The following is a 22,313-nucleotide window of genomic DNA, read 5'->3' on the forward strand; positions in this document are numbered from 1 at the left end:
TACAAAATAAATAAACAGTAAATAAGTAAATAAACATACAACTAATAAAAAACAGATACTATGAAACAATTGCTGACAGTAAACCTGAGGATGAAGCAGGCATGTCGGCTCCAGAGAGAGTTCCTGCTCCTTCATCTCCTCCTCCTCCTCCTCCTCCTCCTCCATCTCCTCCTCCTCCTCCTCCTCCTCCTCCTCCGGCGGTTGACGGTTCACGGCGCCTCCTGCAGGAAGTGTTCACTCCCACACCGACATGGCTGCTGCAGTCAGGATGAGGACGTGGAGCTGTCCGACCACAGGAGTTTGCTACACATGGACAGTCCTTTTTGTACTTTTACTCAGCACCATAAATGCGGTTGTTGCAGCACCAGAGACGGGACTTTGGAAAATCGCAGTTGTAAATGTGAGTATGTGACCGGAAACACTGGACCACAGCACCGGCTAGCTGACGTTAGCCACATTAGCCGTGTTGATGCTCGCTCTCTATCAGCTGTGAGTGTGTCGGGGAGAGATAGCCGTGTCATCTGTCCTGCATTATCGCGTTAACAACTCTTCACTGTGACTCGCTATCGTTCCTAGATAAGGATAAAGTGTGCCTCGTACCGAAACAGCTGGGTATGTTGTTGGCTAATTAGCATTAGCCTTGTGGAGAAGGGCTGGTGTGCACTTTAAGGTTAGCTGGAGGCTAACTGGTTTAAGTTAGACAGCTGTTTAAACACTCTGCTATTAAGCTGAGTTCCCGAGATAAACCTTATTAACCTTAATAGATGTATCTTTCTCCTTGGTACTTTATCGCCAAACTCTAACATATCATTTTTGTAATATTCACGAAAAACACACATTGTAGGTGGATTTACATCATCGGGACTCAATCCGAGAAGAACTGGAAAGCCTTGATCAATAATTCAAGTATTGAGACGTTTCAAATTCCCTCAGTAGTTGTCTTTAGTTGCAGTATTTGGTGTGCTGAGAGGCAAGGTACAACCTGGAGAGGTCACTCATACATACACAACACATGCACACACCTATATGGACAATATTAAAGCTTCAGATTCTCCAGATGTACAGTCTTTCTCCCTTCGCAAAACACAGAAGGGGCCCAGCCTGGGTTTGAACCCAGGACAGTATCAACCACTGAGCCTCCATCCATCCTAAATTATGATCAGTTCAAACTAATTATATATTGATCAAATAGAAATAATAATCTTTTGTTGCACTCATACTTTATCTATTGGGCGGCAGTAGCTCAGTCCATAGGTGACTTGGCTGGGAACCGTAGGGTCGCTGGTTCAAGTCCCTGTGTGGACCATGTATGGAGCGTGGACTGGTAGCTGGAGAGGTGCCAGTTCATCTCCTGGGCACTGCCAAGGTGCTGTTGAGCAAGGCACCGAACCCCCAACTGCTCGGGGCGCTGGTCACTGGCAGCCCCCTCGCATCTCCCCCTCGACATCTCTCCTTAATTGCATATATAGGTCCTGTTTGTGCATGTGTGTATTTCGGGCCTGTGTATGTAACATGTATAATAATAATAAGAGTGAAAATATTAAATTTCCCCGTGCGGGATAAATAAAGTAATTCTTCTTCTTCTTCTATCCGTCAGACCTCAAGGCCACTGCTGTTAAGGAAATCCATGTATAAAGACACCAACATTGAATTGAAAGGTAAGACACGGAAAATGAAACAAAATGTATTCCTTCTTGTCCCTTGTGTTTATTTTCATCGCTTGTGTCTTCATCTTTCAGTGGTGTCTTTTGGCTGTCCTGAGGAGATGATCTTCTCTATTCACTGGTTTTTAAAATACTATCCCTGTCACAATGAATTCAACAATATTGAAGTAAGTGCAGAAGCTTAATGTAATACCATAATGCGCACTCTATTTAGATTTGATTGTTTCTGAACGCTGTTATTGTCTGTAGGAAATGTATGAGAGAACACCTTTAAATCGTGGGGAGGGACTGGATCCAAACCCCCTCGGACAAGGAGAGTACATCGAACATAAACACAGTCCTGTAACATGCAACAATGGACTGCGCTCCTTTCCAATGCTCAAAGTAGGTTTGTTACATTACTCTCCTCAGCACAGTCACACACTTGGCTTCATAGCATTTACTATCTTTTAACATCTGTGTTTTTCAGAAAGCAAAGGCAGATCCACGTCCAGTCAGTCCACATGTGGAGGGTGAAGTGCCTGTAAGAAAATATAAATGCTCTTTGATTTTAATAGAATAGTGGAAGTTGAAGTTAGAAAAGACTTTCAGAAAATTATAAGGAATTAACATAATCGTTGAGTATTCAGTGTCTTTAAAGGGATACTTTACTCGTTTTAATCCTGGTCTGTGTCATGTCAATGTGGGTATGGTGTTCAGATAAAAAATGTTTGGAATGCTGCTTTTCACGTCATCACATGCACAGTATTTAAATATATATTTTTAAAAGTGATAAATACAGCATCACGTTTGTAATGCTGCAGGATGAAAATGACACCAAATGGATGACTGGGGAATATGACAGCAGCAGCACCGCCAAGAACGGCAGTGTAAATATGCAAGACAATGTCATAGCCACCACGTGGAAGGACGGGCCTTACCTGCTCGTTGTTAAGATTGTGTCTAGTAAACAGGAAGCCAACTGGAATTTAACGGGTAAGATTCTTTTTCAAAAGATAATAACATTATGAGCAACTAATATCCAGCGCGACTGGCATAGAGGACATTAAATGACTTTCCTAATCAGAAGCTGGCCCATTAATGGGAAGCTATTTAGCACCTGACGCAAGTGTCAGATTTCACCAGCAGAAATAAATGATAATGTTGTTGTTTTTTTGTTTCCAGTTAATGTGGTGATGAAAGGCAGCCATGGCTACATTTCTATCACTGAATGGCCTCTCATGATTGTAAGTAGATGACTCGAGGAATCTGTATTGTGATGATTTCGTAGCTCTGGTCAGCACAGTACAATCCACTCCAGGGAATTAAGGGGATAACATTTCATAAACTCAACAGGAACATCGACTGAAGCTAGTCTGTACAAATAGCCTGTACTCTGAAGAGAAACAAGGCGTTTTTGGATGAACTGTACATTTTTCTGTCATTTTCTTTTTTGGGTCTTCTGCTGATGAAGACCAACTGCTCCCATATCTGTTTCTAGACTAATCCGTCACTTTCTCTTTGTAGTTCTACATGGTGATGTGCATAGTGTACATCCTGTACGCCCTGCTCTGGTTTATCTGGGCGGCGTGCTACTGGAAGGATCTGCTGAGGATCCAGTTCTGGATTGCAGGGGTCATATTTCTCGGGATGGTGGAGAAGGCTGTCTTCTGTGCCGAATATGAAAACACCAACGCTGTCGGCTCCGCTTGTGAGTTTCTACGGATCCCCATTACCTTTTTCATGTGAGATAGTGAGATGTTTTGGATTTTAAATGTCTTTTCCCCCCCCTGTCACTGTTGCCTTCAGCTCCAGGCTTGTTGATCTTTGCCGAGCTGGTCTCTGCCCTCAAAAGGACTTTGGCCCGCTTGCTTGTCATCATCGTCAGCCTTGGCTACGGCATTGTAAAGTATGTCCAACTTTATTTGAACACACAGCTACTTGTCGATTGAAATCCCCTTAATTAATCTGCAAACAAATAAACTTTTTTTTAATTCTCTTTCGCTTTAGGCCTCGACTGGGGCAAGTCATGCACAGAGTTGTGGGGCTCGGCATTCTCTACTTTGCTTTTGCTAGCATTGAAGGGGTCCTGAGGATAACTGGGGTGAGTGGTTTATTTTTTTTTAAATAACAACATCAACGTCAACCGTAATAGATGCCACACAGAAGTTAGGTTTCAAACTGCATATTTATAATCTGACCAGCAGTCATAAAACCCCAAAGAATTTAACGACAATCAAACGACAAAGGACGAGTTGATGATCAGAACTGAACTTGAAGTACGGGATGATCGACACGTCAAGTCTTTGTTTCTCCAGGGCTGGATTGTTTAGAAGCAGTATTAAAGCTCTATGTTGTCAGATTGTGTTTTGAAAGAACAATTTGTCTAAATTTGTACTTTTTATTGATTTGTTGGGTGGGCCAAAAAACCAAGGGTCGAGACAATGGCCCCGCTCTCATTACAGCAATTGTTCTGGCAGTGTTGGACTCCTGCGCCATCTGGTTCATATCCTTCCAGTGTTCTCCTCAGCAGCACCAATAATCACTAGTTATCAACAGTTAACAACAACTTGTTAATTAATTGAGCCCATGTGATTTTGAGTTTTCTTGCCTTTTGTGGTTGGGTGATTTGATCGATTTGATTTTCTTCTTTGCACTTTGGTGAATGGTTCTATATTTTGCTGGCCATGCTGCCTTTTTTTAATTTCTCATCCTATCTTCTTCGGTGTGCCTTCGGGTCCTGCTCTACCCCCCCCTCCCCTTCTAGGCGAAAGACTCTGACTTGACCCTGCTGGCCAACATTCCCCTGGCTCTGCTTGACTCCTCTCTCTGTTGGTGGATATCCTTTTGTGCACCCACAACCTTTCCCTGTGTGGTTCCCCTTTGCTCCTCCTCACCTTCTTCATATGAGCCCAAATTATCGCTGGAGAGGTTTATCTGAAACGTCTTCCTTTCCTAGATCATTTGCAGTGAAAGCGCTCAGCATTAATCAATTGTTTTTTATTCTGGTTGATGATTTAACTTTCTCTCACTGCTTCTTCTACGTTTTCATGTGGCAATTTAGCATGAAAATCAGTGGAATTTAGCAGAATGCATTTTTTTTGCTTTGTGTAAACATTCTATGGTTGTTTTTTTTTGTGATAAAATCTGTGGAGGAATCATCTGGATTCTGTGGCTGCCGATTTTGTGTGGGAAAATCAGTGATTAGTCTAGAAGCGATGAATTTGCATGCCCAACCACCACATTGTCATATCGCCCAACCCGAGGTACCACTTTGACAAAGACTGGCATTACACAGGTATATAGGTGAATTCTTCTTCTGTTAGTTTAATACACATATACACCCTGAATACAATGTATTAACTTTATATATATTTTTTAATTAAGAAGATTATTTAACAACTCTACTTGGATAGCAGCATCTGTGCTGTTATCTTTCTGTTCCACCTCATTGTAAAGTTAAAGACTTTTACAAAGTCAGAGTGCCGTCAGTGACCTCAATCAAATTCTTTCCACATTAATTTGTATAGTTACAGTGAGTTAGTAAAGAGCGTTTGGAGGAAAGCGTTAGGATACTGTATTCTTGCATGAAGAGGCTATAAGGGCCCATTGATGAATTTGTAATATGGTCTCTATATAAAGTCTGCCACGTGTTTACCTTGACTGCCACTAACATCTTTGTCAGTCTGGCACAAACCATCAAGACTCTGAAGCTGAGGAGGAACCCTGTCAAGTTGTCTCTCTACAGGCACTTTACAAACACACTAATATTTGCTGTCCTTGGTAAGTGGTACGACTACACTTGCAGTCATAATGTTATTCTCTGTGCCAGTCTCCTTATTCCTAGTTATTCGTATTTCAATCAATATAAAACATTTAGACTTGTGTCTCAAACGTCGCCCTGTTCTCCCGCAGCTTCCATCATTTTCATGGGTTGGACAGCAAAAAAATTCCGGCTTGCAGAATGCCAGTCTGTGAGTATGGTGTGACATATCCATCAGTAGAAACCCCGTCCCTCCAATACATTTTATTGATGATTGTACCTTTTTTTTGTGTAAAGGATTGGATTGAGCTGTGGGTGGAAGATGCTTTCTGGAGGTTCTTGTTCTCTGTCATTCTATTTGTCATAATGTTTTTATGGAGACCGTCTGCAAACAACCAAAGGCAAGTAGTGCATCAGGACCGCTGAGGTCAGCAACTTGAGCTGAATCGGGCACTCTTTTTCTCTGCTTTACCAATCACTTCATTTCACATGTCCACAGGTACGCGTTCACACCTCTCATTGATGACTCTGACGATGAGGAGATTGAGGAGTTCGCCTCTACAAATATTGGTACGTTAACATCGTTGGATACTTTTTACCCAGAACACTAAACATTTGCAGTGTTTACTAGTGTCATATTTATTTTTTCTTTCCTATGGGTTTCATTTTCTTCACAGCTGACGGCATAAAGTTGAGATCATCTAAAAGTGAGACGAACGGCACAGTGAAGCCTCAAGAAACAAACCCAGTCAGTAACACAACTGCACACTTGGAATATTGCTGTATTGATTAGTGTAATTCAGGGTGCTTTATTAAAAAAAGTATCTATGATAAGAGTAGCCGTCCCAAGTTTAGGAAATGCAGCTGTACAATCGTCACATATTTCAGCAGATGGCAGTGTTGACTTTTTTTCCATCCTCCATTTTTTTCATCCTCTTTTTCCACTTGTCCAGGAGGAAGACATGAAGTGGGTGGAGGATAACATTCCTAGCGCTCTTTCTGATGTGTAAGCATAATATCAAATTTATATTTATTAATCCAGCAAGGTGTTATTATATAAGGCATGTGTGATTCTAACAGTCTCTCTTTGCTTCTGTTTGCACTGCAGTGCTCTGCCAGTCCTGCTCGACTCAGATGAGGTATGAATTACTTTAGAATCTATAAATATATATAATAACAGGATTCACACACCTCAAATCTTTAACCAGAGGCAGCTGGTGTAGATATGTGGAGATGAGTAATCCAAGAAGAAAGAAAGCCTTGCTTGATTATGCTGTTTTAGTGACCTTATGGGGACTGACTTGAGGATACAGTGAAAGGGCCCGTTACTTTTTAGGGCACATTTTTTGTTCATACCTACATTGAAATCAAGCAGATGCTTACGGACTGTTTGCTTCACTCCACCCCTGCACAGTTGTCATGAACACTGAGAGGTGTTTTTTTGTCCCAGGCTGTACACGTGTTTATTTCTCCCGTAAATGTTGACATTTTAAATCCTTCTTATGGCTATTGGAGGGACTGCTTTTTCTGGTTGCCACTTTGTGGAGACAACATGGTTTTCCACATCCTATGATTGGTGCTATGGGCAATAAAACAATGGTGGCTGGCTAGAAATTAGAAACCACTTTTGTCTTCCTCTGTCTGAAACTAACGACCCATTTCTTTTAAACAATTACTAAGAATTTCAGATGGTACAGTAGCGACCGTTATCGTTGTGAACTATTATGTGCTGCCAGAATGCCTTTACCAATGGGTCGTAGCAACAGTAACTAAGGGGGGTGAGGCTTAGTGTACATAGCACCTGAATAAGAAAAGCTAATAACATCGGTTGGGGATTTCTGTCTGAAAATGAAACAGTAATGTTTAGTTTATATTTGCATATTATTTTTGCAGGAAATCATGACGACCAGATATGAGATGTCAAAGTTGGAGTGAGGTAAAACATTTCCAGACATGGAGGGAGTACACACAGCAGCTATCCCTGACTCTGCAGCAGGGTTTTGTCCAGGATTTCCAGTCGAGTGGTGGTGGAGTGCCATTTAGTTTTTTAGGGGATCTTCCTGTACGGCGCCTACTTCGCAGGGTGGTGGCAGGCCACAATTTTAGAGGGATCTCCGCTCATTTCCTCAACTTCTTAAGAGCGAAGGACTCTACCAGAGGAAAACTGTCTTTTCACTGACCAACTGGTTCACTATTTCCCTGTTTTGAGCCTTTCTTTCCAAAGAGAATGTTTCATTTTCTATTAAGTGCTGTATTTATGTCATGTTCATGTGAATTTATTTTATGAGAGAATTAAGAACAATGGGCCTCATGCATGAACATACTCTTAAATATAAGTTAAGTGTCTTTTTTGCGGGTATCTAGATGTTATGAGTCAATTGAAAGTAAGATGCTTTCTTATGAGGGGAGAATAATTAAAAGCCATCTTTTTTCCTTAGTAACAAGCACCAAGAATAATTTATCGAGCAATTTTTAGCAGCCAGAAGAGAGACGGAGACATGTGTTTATGAATTATTTTGAACAGGATCTTTCTTTATAAAGATAGAATTGTGCGATTGGTAAACTATGGTGTTTTTTTTGTCGCAAATACTAAAATCTGATAGAAAATTCAGACACATTGACTTTGAATAGAACATTTGCTCTTATGCACTTTGAAGATCAAAGCTGTGCCTACATGTATTTCTTGTATGAGGCCTAATCTGTTCAGGTGATTGAGAACAATATGTAAGAAAGTGTTGTTCCTGTCTCTCCGGCAGCCTCAGTATCAGTGTGTGAATGAGTGTGAGGAGGGTGAAGCACAAATGAGTGATTTGTACAATTTGAATTTACATGTGGGTTCAGTAGTGTAGAAGTGGAGGCCTGCTGTCATCTTTTGCATCTACTGTTTGTGTGGGTGGCTGGGAAGGTTTTGTCTCTTGTGACATAGTCAGCAATATACTGTATGTATGTTAATATGGAGTTGAATCATTTCTTTATTTATTTCTGTTTCAAGTGTACTTATACGTTGTTAAAGAGTGTTTTCACCTATGTCTCAAGTGTGTTTACAATGTGTGCTTCCTTTTTATTTTAATTCATTGGACCCCACAAACCCTAACAAATTAGGCAAAAGGCACACTGCAACTTGTTTCTTATTGCTTTGCATTTTTTGCTGATAAAAGAAACATTAGGGTGGTTTAACAGACATTGTAGTAACATTCATGTTCTGTCAAAATAAGTCTTACTATTTTCTATTTTTCTGAAAATGGCTGCCCCTGTGTTTTTGTTAGTGTAGTTTTGGAGTTGAAACGCTGTTGTTGTCGTCTTTGTGTGTTGTCTTGAGTGTACCAACAGGACTTGACTGTTTAGACCATCCCATATTATAACACATGAGATAAGTTATGTGCTTTGCGTAAGCAAAAGATGATCTCTTGGGTTTACAACGTCACTGTTTTGTTTTTTTATTGGTTGGAAACCTGGAATAATTATGCTTATGATGGCAAGCTGTCCTTCTGTTATATAAAACTACAGACACCTGGACCTCAAGTTTTTGTACAGATGGGTTTTGGCTTATTCCTGTTATGTCATAATTCCACAGGTGGAGAGGTGTCTGGATATGACAACTCTTATTTTTTTTCATGGGTGTCTCGAAGAACTTTTCACACCAGCAACTTTCGTCTCTCTTCCTTCTCAGGAAGTGTGTACACTCAGATTAAATATTAACAGAACACAGGAGAATGTTTGATTCCTGGTCTATGATTTTCAGTATTAATTTGGCAATAAAAATACATATTTTACTATGGTTGTGATTTTTGCTGAATCGGTTAAAATCTTTCTTTTTAAAGCTGTCTTGTAAATACTAGATTCAAGAGGGAATCGGAGAAGAAACTGTTGAATAAATGGGCTATTGTGAGGAAAATGATGATGAATGATAATGAAACCCAGACTGAAATACTGATGAGGGAGAGTTTCAATGAAGCCCAGTTGCTGAAAATGTAAAGCCATTAGCCCTTAATGGGCATGAGACCAAGAGAAAGAACAGACTCTACAAAACCTGTTGCCATGATGAAATTACAAGTTTTTTTATGGAGATCAAACTGGTTAAACCTTTAAAATTAAAGTTATACTATTATCCAGCATGGACATCCCTTGTATTTGTACCCTTTTCCATCAAAGAAGACAAAGTATTTGGGATTAAAATACTAAACATTAAGCACCAAAATACCTCTACTGCAATTTTACAAATATTAAATCACAGATAAAACCATCATGATCTCTCTGTGGAGACAAACAGGAAAACATGGCCTCATACTGAGAAAAGCCCTTTGGGCCCCAGAGCCAGAGAAACCTGCTCCCTCCATCTGAGCAACCTGCTAGATAATTCATTTTTTACAGGTTTTCTTGTCAATTCATTATATATGCATTTTTTGGTTGTTTTTTATACCAAGACTGAAACAAACAAGTGTTATTTATGGCATGTTTTGACAGATTATAGGCCACTTAAAATTCATACAAAAGCAAAAGTACCTTCATTCTACTTTCCTATGTTATAGCCTTGCATATTTCCAGATTTCTTCCAGACATTTATCCCACATGAATGATGAGCCACAGATGACCTCTCCTCTTCTGGATAATAAAAGTAGAGCAAAAGTTCTCTACAATTACTTTCGTTCTGGACTAACCCAACAGCAACGCACATGCCTCTTTTCTGTTGTGACAGTGATCCATAGATTTAGTGTTTCTGCTGTTTCATTTAAAATGACTTTCATGGCTATATAGGAAAGTCAAAATATGTTTTAGGAGGATACTGTATAAGCTTTGTACAAGCAGTTTAGCATTGACAATTAACAAGGCACTGGAAAGTTGCATCGGTGAAGGCAACAGTGGTCGCGGACAGAACTTTACCAACACAGACAGGACACCGAATTTAAATATGTACTCCGTAAGATCTGCATCTATTTAGTTGTCTTTTAAGTTACTATCTATCAACGAGTGAGTTAAAACAATAGTGATTGATCATATGACCGACTAATGAAAGCACTATTACATTTGCGGAATATTATGTCTGTGGCGACATTCCCAGCTCAATATAAATGAGCCGCCATGTTAGTGAGGCTGCTGACAGCGGTTGGTCTGTCAGACTTAAGGGACCTTCACATGACACACTTTTTGCGCTGGGCTTACCGCCCAGACCTTGGGCACAGGGAGCCAATAAACGGCTAAATCAGCCTTGGTATTATAACAACTGTTAACTGCCTATTCACAAACCTGGTGTGACTGCTTATGAACCTCCAAGCGTTACATTTTCTTTGTATACCTCCGAGGAGAGCCAGCGGCTCGCTGTTACTCAAAAGGCTGCGCCTCTAATTATTCATAAACTTTAACCTCCAATGAAAAAAAAACCCTCCCCACTCAGTGTTGTCATGGAGATAGGACCTAAACATACAGACTAGAATATTTTCTTTGTACCAGACCTTAAATAGGTTTAATTATGCTGTGAAAACAGTCTCTTTAACATGGGGGTCAATGAGAAACTGCTCTATTGTGCAAACTACTTCTAGTGGACAATCAGAGAACTGCAGTTTTGGGCACTTCCTTATTGGATCAACCAGGGAGTCGCTGTGGTGGAGGCTTGGTGATACTGCTTCCTCCATAGGAAATAAATGGAATGGCCAGCACCCTTCTTTTTTTTTTTACCGCTTATCATGTGTAGGGGCCTTGTAATCCTTTGTGCTCCAAGTGCCACCTGCCTCCTGTGACTCCAACAACTGTCGTTAAGACTCAATAGAGCACTAACAAAGTCGGAACCTACTTCCCACCAACAACTGTCACTCCAACGACGATCGTTGGCACTTGGAGCACAAAGGGTTCCAGTGACATCATCGGCCTTGTGAAAGGTTAAATACCTGGATCTCCACACCAGATAGTTGGACCAGTCCCAGCCTGGTCAGATGCGTACATGTACTGATGAAGCCTCTTGGATGAGAGGTGAAACGTCTCCCTGGACAAATAAACAAGTCCAGTTGCTTTTGACTGAAATTGCTTTGGGGACATATCTAATAATCAAATTGATATGTACTGTAAGACCCTGTCTCTTTGTATGTATCTACTGTATGAGTGTTTCTGTTATTCTGTCCACTCCCTATGCGTGGTACACTAAATTGACCATGTTTCTGTGACTCTGTGCTGGCTTTCCCTTAAGGTCCTTATCATTACTCTCCAACAAATGGCTTGTGTTATGTAGCTTAGCGCTCTCCAGTCGTCTCTGGCAATAGATCCTTCCGCCTCAGAATGGATGAAACATGTGAACATCAAACAGCCTGAGCACAAGCCTGAAACAAAGGCTGCAATGTGAGCCCTCCTCCTACGGTAACTGAAGGAAATTACGCCTGCTGCCATTAAGGCACATTGTCATTTTCAGAGCAGTGTGTACTGTCGGGGCATGTGTTTTGATTCTCACCATCCACTCTCAACTGGAAGCATGCAGCTCTTCTGGCTCCTTTTATTGCAAAGTAAACCCCTGGATGGAGTCGTGAGAGGAGGACAGAGTGAAGGAAGTTAAGAGAACACATGTGGTGAACATTAGTGTCTTCTTTCTCTAACTGAGATATGTTTTTTAAAATGTGACAGTTACTGTTCCTCGTATTAGAGTCAAATACTGTGAAACCCTTTTGTTTACGAGACATGTGGGAAAGGCTGCTTTGGTTTGTATTGTCTGTGAACTTCGGCCCCAGTGGTTAAATTATAAAACACAGCCCTCCAGTGTTCATTCATCAGTTATGCGTTGGTTTGAATTTCGCTCATTAAAGTTCACTCATAATGGATGTAGACTGAAAAGAAGCACTGCCACAAGGACATTTAATCGCACACTGTTCAGCGTCAAGTGAGGTAGTTCTAACAAATACTGAAATGTTAGACTGACTTTATTTCAGTTATGCAGACAGAATTAGAATACCAGTTAAACTGTGTAGTGCATTTGCAAGCTTGCCAAATCATCTTTGATTTAGGTTATAATGATTCTTGGTAACATACAGAATATGAGTAATAGAGGAAATATGCCCAGGTACAGTTCTGCATCCACTGTTAAAAAAACAACTCCCCTAGTATACGGTGGATGGTGCCTTAAATAAGGCAAGCTAGTACAAAAAATCCAAAACAAATATACAGCATATGAAGATATGAAGATAAACATGTGGCGTACAGTATGTTACAATGTAAAAACAGGCAATAATATTTCCAATAAATTAGAGCCACAGGAGCACTAATGTCTTATAGGGATTTATCAGCAATAAAGCGAGGGCAGTGCATCAGCCCTGGGGCTGGACCCTGAGCTACACAGACGTGATTTATGATGGACACAAAAAAAAACAGTCCTCCATCCCCTCCAACCCATTCATGCTTTTGTTTTGCTAGTTTCCATGCATTCAAACACACTCAAACATCATCGGTCGTAGCTCATGCTGACACTACTTAAAGAAGCATCTATACAATGTGTTTTTGTCATATATTGTTACACTCTCTCACTCTTTTGGTAATTTGGCCACTTAACAAATGTTGGCCTGTGCCTGGCTAATCAGACAAAATTCATTTCTGATAGGGGATTAAGTAACTGTAACTCAGTGCCGTTTACACTCTTCCTTGTTCTTCTTCACCTTTCTGTCTCCTGTCTTCCTCCTTCGCCAGGTCACTCTCAGAAGTTGTATGGTGAAACCACAACGTTAACCCTGGCCACATGCTTGGCCTGAAAGGTGCGGTCACTGTACTCAGACATGTCCACATCAACACTGATCTCCTGCGGCCCGCGCAGCTGCTGGACCAGTATCAGTTCGCCAGTCTGTCTGTCTGAACGCTGCATGACGAAGATGCCTCGGGAGTTTCCGCCCACTATGCCAAAGCGCAGGCTGTCCGGCCCGGTGCGCCCTGGGGCGGCAGCGGTCGCCATACGGAAAAGCGTTGCAGGAGTCTGTAGGCCGGAGGTCAGAGACAGGTAGTGGAAGGACAGGGTCTTAGGAGCCAGGTGGCAGGAGCGGCTATCCATGGGGCAGGGGTTCCTTTCACACTGACTGCAGGACAGAAATGCAGCAATTATTAACAGCCCCATATTGTAAAAAATGCGATTTCTGTGTCTTTTTTAAAGCAGGTCGAGGTGCTATAAATACTGTGAAGGTATCAAAAATCCACAGAGAAATGCACACAGCCCGTAGTCCAAAAATGGGGCCTTTAAACAAGTGGTCAAGAGTTATACAGTTGTGATGTCACAACTCTACTATATATATGGGTAGAAAGTGCTGCTACAGTGCCATTACAGTCATTCCAAGATTACAATGACGGTGCTGAGGGAGGGGCCTTAAAGAGACAGGTGTTAAAACAGAGTATTTCAGACAGAGGGTGAACATAGGTATATTGAAACAGACAGTATGAGAAAAATATTAGAAAATATATATTTTTTAACATTAATGCATGTAAATATGCTCTAGAAGAAACCCAAAATACAAGTACGGACCTGAAAATAAGCATATGTACCCTTTAAACAGGGGGACTACAGGACAAAGTGCTAAGTGTTTTCCATTCTGTGTGTTTGGCAGTCGCCACGTAATGCAGGCATTTTGTCACTGAGAAAACGATTACATAATTAATCTAGCCCTGTGGGATCGTGTTTCTTTGTAGCACATACATACAGTACATATGAGGTCATGTACCCTGAAGTCTTGGATCATAGCAAGCAGTGATTTTTTTCCTGTTTTGTGGTCATTACTTACAAACTTCCATCTCTGTGCACTAGGATCCAAAACCATTATTACGCAGTATGAAATGGTGACACGGCTACTGTCTGACTCAATTCCCTGCTTTCTCCCTTGTTACAAGAGTTATCCCAAACATTTATTCATCCCCTTTGCTGGCGGTGGAGCAGTATTTCACCACATTGATGGTTCAGTAGAAGCAGACAGAGCTTTGTTTCATGCTCTTAAACGAGACGGCCTGCTGATGACATGCGAACAGGGAGATGGAAGAAGCAAAAATGTCATCTTATGAAGTTCTGCTGACCATGCATACTCTTTGTCAGGAGTGATTTGCTTCACTGTGATACAGCCATAACCACGATTCATAATTCCTATTTGTTGTTTGTAATCATCAATCATTGCACAGGAAGCCAAGTCAAAGTAGAACCAGGACTGTGATGGAAGTTTATAATAACTTTTAATAATGGTTTCATTGGTAGACTTTGATTTCTCATCCAAAAAAACATTTGGTTTACTTGGCAGTCAGTGATATTGCTGGGTTGCCATATCTCAGCGGTTACCATGGTAAGTTTACTGTTATTTCTACCAATAGCAATGACGGCCAAAAAAGTCTCAAGTTGTATGAAACTTGAATTTCCCTTTACGTAGTTCAGCTGGAGAGCTCTGTATGAGGCCATAACACCTTGCTGACCTTGTACCTCTTAAATCACAGTTGATAAAAGTATTCAACCTCTAATTGCACATGCTGGTTGACTGGCATGGATTACTGGCACACCTGAACACTGCAATAATCTGTTTTATTTATGCTCTGCATGCTTTTCCAATTCCAAATGTCCGCCAGGAGCCGATGAGAGTCTCACAGTTGGGTCTGCTTTATTTGAAAGTTGATGACAATTTCCTGAAGATCCTGGTTTATTTTTTTTCTACAGCATTTCACTGGCAAAACAAATGACAAACAAAGCAAACATTCGGGTGTTTCCACTTACAAGGGAGATGTCTTGACGTAGCTGATGTTGCCATGAGAACGGGGACACTCTGGGTTGACACACTGAAAGCTTCCTCCCGTGTTGATACAAGTTGTCCCTCGGCTACAATTGTGCTGCTGGCTTAAACATTCGTCCACATCTGGAAGACAAAACAGCAGAGGCATGTAAGAATGAGAAGTAGGGAGAGAGACTTGCCAGACTGACTCTCTGCTTCCTGGTTACCACAGTCTGAGCAGGGGGTGCTGTGCTGTGAGTGTTTATTTGGTTTTGTAGTTTAGTCTCCCACAATCGTCTCATGTCCTAAAGATCCCTTCTGCTGGTAAAGGGTGAGGTAATTCATTCCACTGGCAAGCGTTGTACACTTCAGGGGTGCAAATGAACGTGCTAACAGGGTTTGGAGCCGACAAACACCCCTGCAGAAACTTAAAAAAGCTCTGCCGCTCAAGGCTCCTCATCTTTTTAAGTCACAGGTATTCATCTCTGGAGCTACGTACCCAGCCAGTTCTGAAGCCTGCCAGGGCTCTGTGAATGAGCCTTTGTTCCCTCTTGTCACTCACCCTCACAACTCCGCCCGTCTGGGAGCAACTTGTAGCCGCTGGGGCAAGAGCAGTGGTACGAGCCCGGGACGTTCACACACTCATGGACGCACAGCTTTCCTCCCTGGTCCAGCCGGTACACTTCACACTCATTTACATCTGTCAACAAACAAGAATGCACGTCATGCTTCACGTTGTGCATGAAAAAGTAACCAGGAGGGAGGAGATGTTAGGTAATGACATACGTCATACAGTTTACAACACACTCTGGGGAACTCATGTATGTTGTTTCTGTCTCTCAGGTTGTCGTCAGTATTTAGGTCCCTTAGTTTTGCAATTTGAGCATCTTGGACATTAACACATTTGAGGCAACTGCATGAAAACACTAATTTCAAAGTGATACCCAACCAATTACATCTTAAAAGCAACTGAACTGTGACCGCGCGGATGCTAATCAGCTTGTGACCTCTCGAGAGGATTATTTTGTTTGTCACAGAATGGCTCCACAGATTACTCTCATTTGTAAGCACATTAATCACTAGAGAAGTAAAAGTATTCAGGGGTCTTTTTAGGGGTGCAGTCCCTATATTATAACATCTGCTATTTGCCCTGCTGAGATGTCGTTGAGCAGGGCACCAGCTCGGGGGAACTGCTCTGTAGCTGACCTTGCTTCCCTGGGAGAAGGAGCAGCAACATGAGAATTCCCCCACAGGGATTAATTAAGTAATCACAGCTCACCCTGACAGATAGTGTTGTCTGAGGTGCCACTCATGTGGAAGCCTGCATCACAGCTGCAGTGTTGGGCTCGGTTCACTTGGGCACAGCGAGGTCTCCGGCTGAACGCTGGATCATTCATAACACTCCACTCAGGTGGTGCTGCATTAAGGGAGAAATATGAAAGTTGAAGACCTATGCTGACATTCTAGAGCTGAACACTAGTAGTAAACATGTTTACATTTACAGTATCAGATCTCAGTCTTGGCTGATATACAAGACTCAGCCATCTGGGGTACTGACCTGTCTGGGTTTGGTGCTGACAGTGAGAGCCACTCCAGTTCTGTGGGCAGGTGCATTTATACTGGTTAACACCTTCCACACAGGTACCTCCATTTTGGCAGGGATTACTAGAACACTCACTTATATCTGTGGGTGTAGGAGAGAAAAATCACTGTGGTAAACTTTTGCAGCGTCTGAACCTCATGCTGAAATTAGTTAAATTAATCAAACAGCATGAGGGGAAGTGATGGTAAGATTGGAGATTAAAGATTAAAAATACATTTAACTAACAAATTAAAGAGCCTCTGTAAGCCTTTCAAGGCCACCATCCATCCATGGAGCAGCAATGATTGTCCACCCACTTTGATAACTGATACTTAAGAATGACAAACTGGTACTGTCATTATGGGCAACAGTAGGTCAGCAACTCCCTTTTATTTGCTCCATTTGGGACAAAGTAGTAGTTATATCGATGAAATCTAATGGGGTTGACTACTAAAGTGGGTGGCTGGTGGTGTGGTGGTTAGCACTGCTGCTTCATAGCAAGATTGGTTCCCGGTCCAAATCCGGGCTGGGGCTCTTCTGTGTTTGCATGTTCTCTATGTGCCCTGTGGGAGACTAACATACTGTCCAGGGTGTACACCGCCTTACCCCCCAGATGTTAGCTGTTTTGGCATAAATGCCTTTATTGCTTTGAAGTTTTTTTTTTTTTCTTTATGAAAAATAAACAGTTGTGAAGTCTCAGGTTTACAGCAATTCTACTCACTACAAGTGTTTTGATGGCCTCCGCCTGAACATGTGCAAATTGGTCTTATTGTTTTATTTGTGGCATATAGATTACTTAATTATGAAGATGATAAACCTGTAAGAAGGCACTATCACTTGATACAGAAATACTACAAAATGCCAACTGTTGACAACAAAAGGTAGGCGAAATAGTACATAATGCCTTATGATCTTTGTTTCTGAAATCAGTTTTAAGAGCTGTGCAGATGTTACATTTTGAAGCAGCCTCTGCTCTCTGAGGCCACAGTATACTGGATGGCAACCAATCCCTTTAGTGTTTATTTGGCTTCCCCAGGGGCCACCACAGGACCATAACATGAAAAGGCACACTTGACTGTGCTAGATATTTTTAAACTCTTCTTTACTTTAACGTTTTCACACTCTGTCAATACTGCTTTTTAAGCATGACTAAATTTAGACCTCTTATGCTGGGCTGAAAAACATGAACAGGGATAATACTGTGCAGAGGCAAGCCTTCTCATGTTGTTTTAACCATGAGTGTCAATAAACGTATGCACATGTTCAACTGAGTACGCCACTTGGAATTTTTGGAAGAGTGCCACCAGCACGGGCCGAAGAGGCTATCAATAGCATGCTTAGCATTCTTCTGTGCTATCAGACCATGGTGTGGGTATAATGTCTGGACCTAACCCCGTCCAGTGGGACTGCTGTCAAAGAACCAGGGAAACATGAGCAAGAGAGGTAAGGTTTATCTTATAGTAGCCCAACCACTGTTATTCATAAGGAGTAGAAAACCTGGAGGGTAAGGCACCCCACAGTGGAATGCAGTACAGGTGTTTTTCTGTGTTCAGAGACATTTAATGCCATTTTAACGAGGGCTTCATTCAGTACGCTGAGGAGCTCCAGCCACTCTAAAGAATGCCTCTTTTCTTTGCCTGTTATCTCTGTGTGTTCGTGAGGAGCTAAGTTCGGTTTCTGTGCTACTGTCTCCCTCAGCCTGGCATTCAGACACTGCTGAAACTGAATGCTCGCCCTAACTGGATGTGGGGATTTCTGTTCAACTGATAATAATGCACAGGTCCTAACCCAAAACATTCCACCAAATCCCAAAAGTAGTGGATGTGTGTTTTTATGTGGAGAAAGTCATGGGGGTGAAAACCTTCTAATCCTGTGATGAAAACATACTGCAGCTGAAGTGAGACTGAAAGAATGAGGCTATGTGGCAGGGTAAAAGGCCTGGAATTCCTCTATGTTGCTCACCTTTACAGATGGCACTGATGCCAGTCCAGGTGCCGTTGTCCCTGCAGACACGTGTGGCAGAACCAACAAGATGGTAGCCCTGAGAACAAGTGAAATGGACCTCATGTCCAACTAAATACTTTGAGCCAAACTTGGTTCCGTGAACAGGGGCTTCCAGAGAGGGGCAGGAGGTGGGAGCTGTGGTAGAGAGAAAGAGAGCTTGAGAGAAAGGCTAGTCACATGTGGAGTAAGCTTACCGACATCCTCTGGCATTCTCTCCCTTGGGATATACACGTGTCACTGGACAGCACAGAGCCTTCATGGGAGAGGACGATTTAAATGCCTCATTTACAGTCAACCAGCACAACACTGGCCATTTTATGAGTCGAAATTTCACCAGCTGCCAAATGTTATGCTATGTTGCATTCTCTGGAAAGTTTGGATTTGTATAATATATAACGTAATTACATTACATAACATTGTGAATGGATTAAATGTTTTACTTTTATGACAATTTATGCTTCATCCAACTAGGAGAACATTTTCTTATTTTTTCAACCTCATGTGAAAACCCCTGTTAATGTTACTTAAAGGTGCCATATCATGCTCATTTTCAGGTTTGTACTTTCATTTATACTTGAATGTTCAAAAAGTACAGAATTTCTATAGCACCTTGACCTGCTTTATTATGAAAAAAACAAACATAGAAATCGCACTTTTTACAATATGGATCCTTTCAGATAGGCTACTGTATAAGTCAAGTGGCATGGGAGACCTCCATCATGCCCAGCTTGTGTTTGGAGTATAATGAAACCCTTTTGTGTTCTTTTCTGACTACTTTAATTTTGAGCATGATGTAGGGAAGCATATACTATAGAATAAGCTAACTAAGCTTAATGTTAATAAGAACTGGAAAAGATGGCGAATGCTGCACAACATTATTTGGATAACATTATCCAAATAATCAAATTATAATTTATAATATTATACTCATTAATTTGTTGTAACTAAATCTGAATCAGAATTGTGTTAAATTTGTATTTAAATGTGGATTTGGTGGATTTTCCTCCTGATCTGAGCATTTAAAGTTGGTGCAATAATTTATTTTTTGTCTTTTCATTTTGTTGAGCCCTTTATTGGTGCAAATGTAAAATATCAATTTCCTCCTGTCTTGCCAAATGCTCTCTGGAGTTATGGACTGTACTGGTCCATCACTAACAAATTGGCCTCAGTGTCTGCTGCCAAGCAACACAATTCCACAAATCCACTTCCCCTGTCAAGTACCCAGCTCTGTAACTGAGATGGCCTTGCGCTATTGGATGAATATAAAATCCCATCGTAAAAGAAGTCGGCTCTGTGTTGTCAAAAACAGTTTAAAGATCAACTTCAAACAAGAGAATATTCCCCCCCAAAATTGCAAATTTGATACTTTGGAATCTTCTGTTGCTTTTGGATGAACAATTTTTCACTGAATTACTGAATTCATATCATGCATGCATGTGAAACTTTATGGATTGTCAATTAAATGACCACTCATTCAGTAAACTCTTTCACTGAAAATAAATGTGTAAAATAATCCAAATCCAATTTATAAAAAATTGGAAAATATGGACATTACTCTGTGTTTTTAGCAGCCTGTCATCATTATATCTTGATCTTAACAGCATACATGACTATAAAATCAGATTCATACAGTTACTCACCGTAAAGTAATATCACAGTGGCATCATTTTAGGAAATTTAAATCAACTTGAGCAATTGTATTTCAAATGTAAACTTGAAGACTTCTACCACAGCCACGTTTTGAGACAACACACAAATTGCATGAATATTAAATACCTCAAATCATTCAAATGTATCCCTACATTTATGCCAAATGGTAAATCAAAAGCAATAAAAAATGCTTCAATGTCTTGGGGTCTTGGTAATGTGCACGCTGGCTCACTGTCACACTACCATGGCTTAAAAGGTCTGCTGAGAAAAAGGTCTTTAAAGATGACAATGACGATTATTATGATAAGTAATGCGATGACTAGGGATGGCGGTGTGCGTCGTTATCTGCTTGTTACTCACCAGCTGACTGGTCCGCTTGAGGTAACTTGGAGACAGAGTTCTGAAGCGTTGCCAGCTTTGACTTCATTATCCTGAGGCCCTCTGTAAATCGCATCTCCTGGCCTTTCAGAAACTTCTCCATTTGACGGAGCACCCCGACCACCTGGTGCTTATCCATGCATGTCTGTTGATAAAGCATGAGCACTATGAGCAGAATTAAGAGTTATGAAAGAGCCTTGGCAAAACATTTCAACATAGGTTTTCTCAGTTTAAGGGTCATAAAATGTATAACATGAGCTGTGAATAAACATTAATGTGCAGCTGCGGACCATGATGTAATTGAAACTAAAGCCATCTTATTGGTGGGCACAAAGAGTTTTCATTGATATTATAATAAGACTGGCTGTTTTTTTTACAGTGCTTGCATCATATATTATTTTTAAATTTATTTGCTTTACAATATTTTCTATTTTCCAGTACACCTTATTGCACTCACATGCAATATATTCTATCTAAGCCCACCTTCTCTCTTCTTCTCTCCCTCACCCCTTTCCACTTACTATCAACACTCTAGTGGCAGACACAGCTGGACAAAAGCTGTCTGGCAGATGTCAGTGGGACCTAAGTCCAAAATTCTGTTCCTCTGTATATTTTGCATGGAGGTAGAAAGCCACATGCTCATTGGATAATCCTGACTGGGCAGACTCAAAATAGCATGGGGGCCACTAGCAGTTACTTGAGGGAGAAAGCTTGTCAAGCCATTGCAAAGTTCCCCAAAGAAAGTGCCTTTAATCCTTTCAGGAGGGTTTATTAATCACATGCTCATTGGAACAATTTCTCTGTGCAGCATACCTTAAATTCCTGCACTGGCAGTGGCATTTCAAGGGGCTTTGTACAATAACAACTAGCTTCAATACATTGAAATCCACATAGTTTAGACCTTTGCGGTGGTTGGACAGTGCTCTGCTCCTTTTACCTGCCCCAGGCAAAGGGGAAATGCCACCAGCTGACAAGAACTTATGAGAGGACTCATGTCTGGATGCTACAATGGTGTTTCTCGGAAAAGCAAAAAAGTATTGAGTCATTTCTCCAGTGGAAACACAGACTGTGATCACAAACCTGCAGAACTTAGAATGGCACAGTTATAATAGATGCAAGCAGGATAAAGTGCACGACCAGAATACAATATTTTACGGATAACAGGATTAAGATATTAAAAAGGATAACCTTTGCTCAGATGTATGAATGTTTGTTCAGATTTGGAGATTTCATATGGACACATTATTGAGCCAGTTTGCCCTAGAGGCAGATCCCTAATGTTGCATAAACAAGCCTAATTGCTCTTACCTGTACGGCAGCGTGACCACTCTGGATAGCTGTCAAACACAGCAAAAGCAAACACCTGCGTCGAAAAGACAGTGCCATCGCTGAAAGTTCAGTAATAACAGAGAAATGCTGTTCCCTGTTGGTGTTTTCCAAGATTTGGAAGGTTTATGTTTTTATGTTTCTTCGACAAAATCGCCAAAAACAGTTAGGCTATCTCTTGTGAGGCTCCGTCCCCTGGTTCCAAGAGTTTAGAGGATGCTCATCAGGTGTTTGAGACAGACATGCGCTCCCGTCTCTTTATCTGCGCT

The 22,313-nt window shown here is 41.2% G+C and overlaps 2 protein-coding genes across 2 annotated transcripts; one reads left to right on the plus strand and one right to left on the minus strand.

The window, feature by feature from the left end:
* Positions 1-249: 249 nt before the first annotated feature.
* Positions 250-9,180, plus strand: tmem87b (transmembrane protein 87B). Its single transcript, XM_083922857.1, has 19 exons — positions 250-400; positions 1,598-1,658; positions 1,740-1,831; positions 1,914-2,048; positions 2,134-2,187; positions 2,468-2,639; positions 2,829-2,890; positions 3,171-3,354; positions 3,453-3,552; positions 3,654-3,747; positions 4,078-4,160; positions 5,329-5,426; positions 5,559-5,617; positions 5,704-5,807; positions 5,906-5,976; positions 6,084-6,154; positions 6,360-6,412; positions 6,515-6,545; positions 7,300-9,180. Exons 1-19 carry the CDS (start codon positions 251-253, stop codon positions 7,339-7,341), a joined length of 1,716 nt encoding a protein of 571 aa, XP_083778983.1. The 5' UTR covers position 250; the 3' UTR covers positions 7,342-9,180.
* Positions 9,181-12,327: 3,147 nt separating this feature from the next.
* fbln7 (fibulin 7) lies at positions 12,328-22,301 on the minus strand. The gene is made up of 8 exons (XM_083922858.1): positions 22,027-22,301; positions 20,701-20,863; positions 18,649-18,825; positions 16,663-16,788; positions 16,384-16,521; positions 15,667-15,804; positions 15,110-15,248; positions 12,328-13,445 (listed from the first exon to the last, which is right to left on the minus strand). The coding sequence occupies exons 1-8, from the start codon at positions 22,102-22,104 to the stop codon at positions 13,073-13,075; spliced, it is 1,332 nt and encodes a 443-aa protein (XP_083778984.1). The 5' UTR covers positions 22,105-22,301; the 3' UTR covers positions 12,328-13,072.
* Between the last annotated feature and the right edge of the window lie 12 nt (positions 22,302-22,313).

The sequence above is a fragment of the Echiichthys vipera genome, assembly GCF_963691815.1.
Source record: "Echiichthys vipera genome assembly, chromosome: 11".
NCBI lineage: Eukaryota > Metazoa > Chordata > Actinopteri > Perciformes > Trachinidae > Echiichthys > Echiichthys vipera.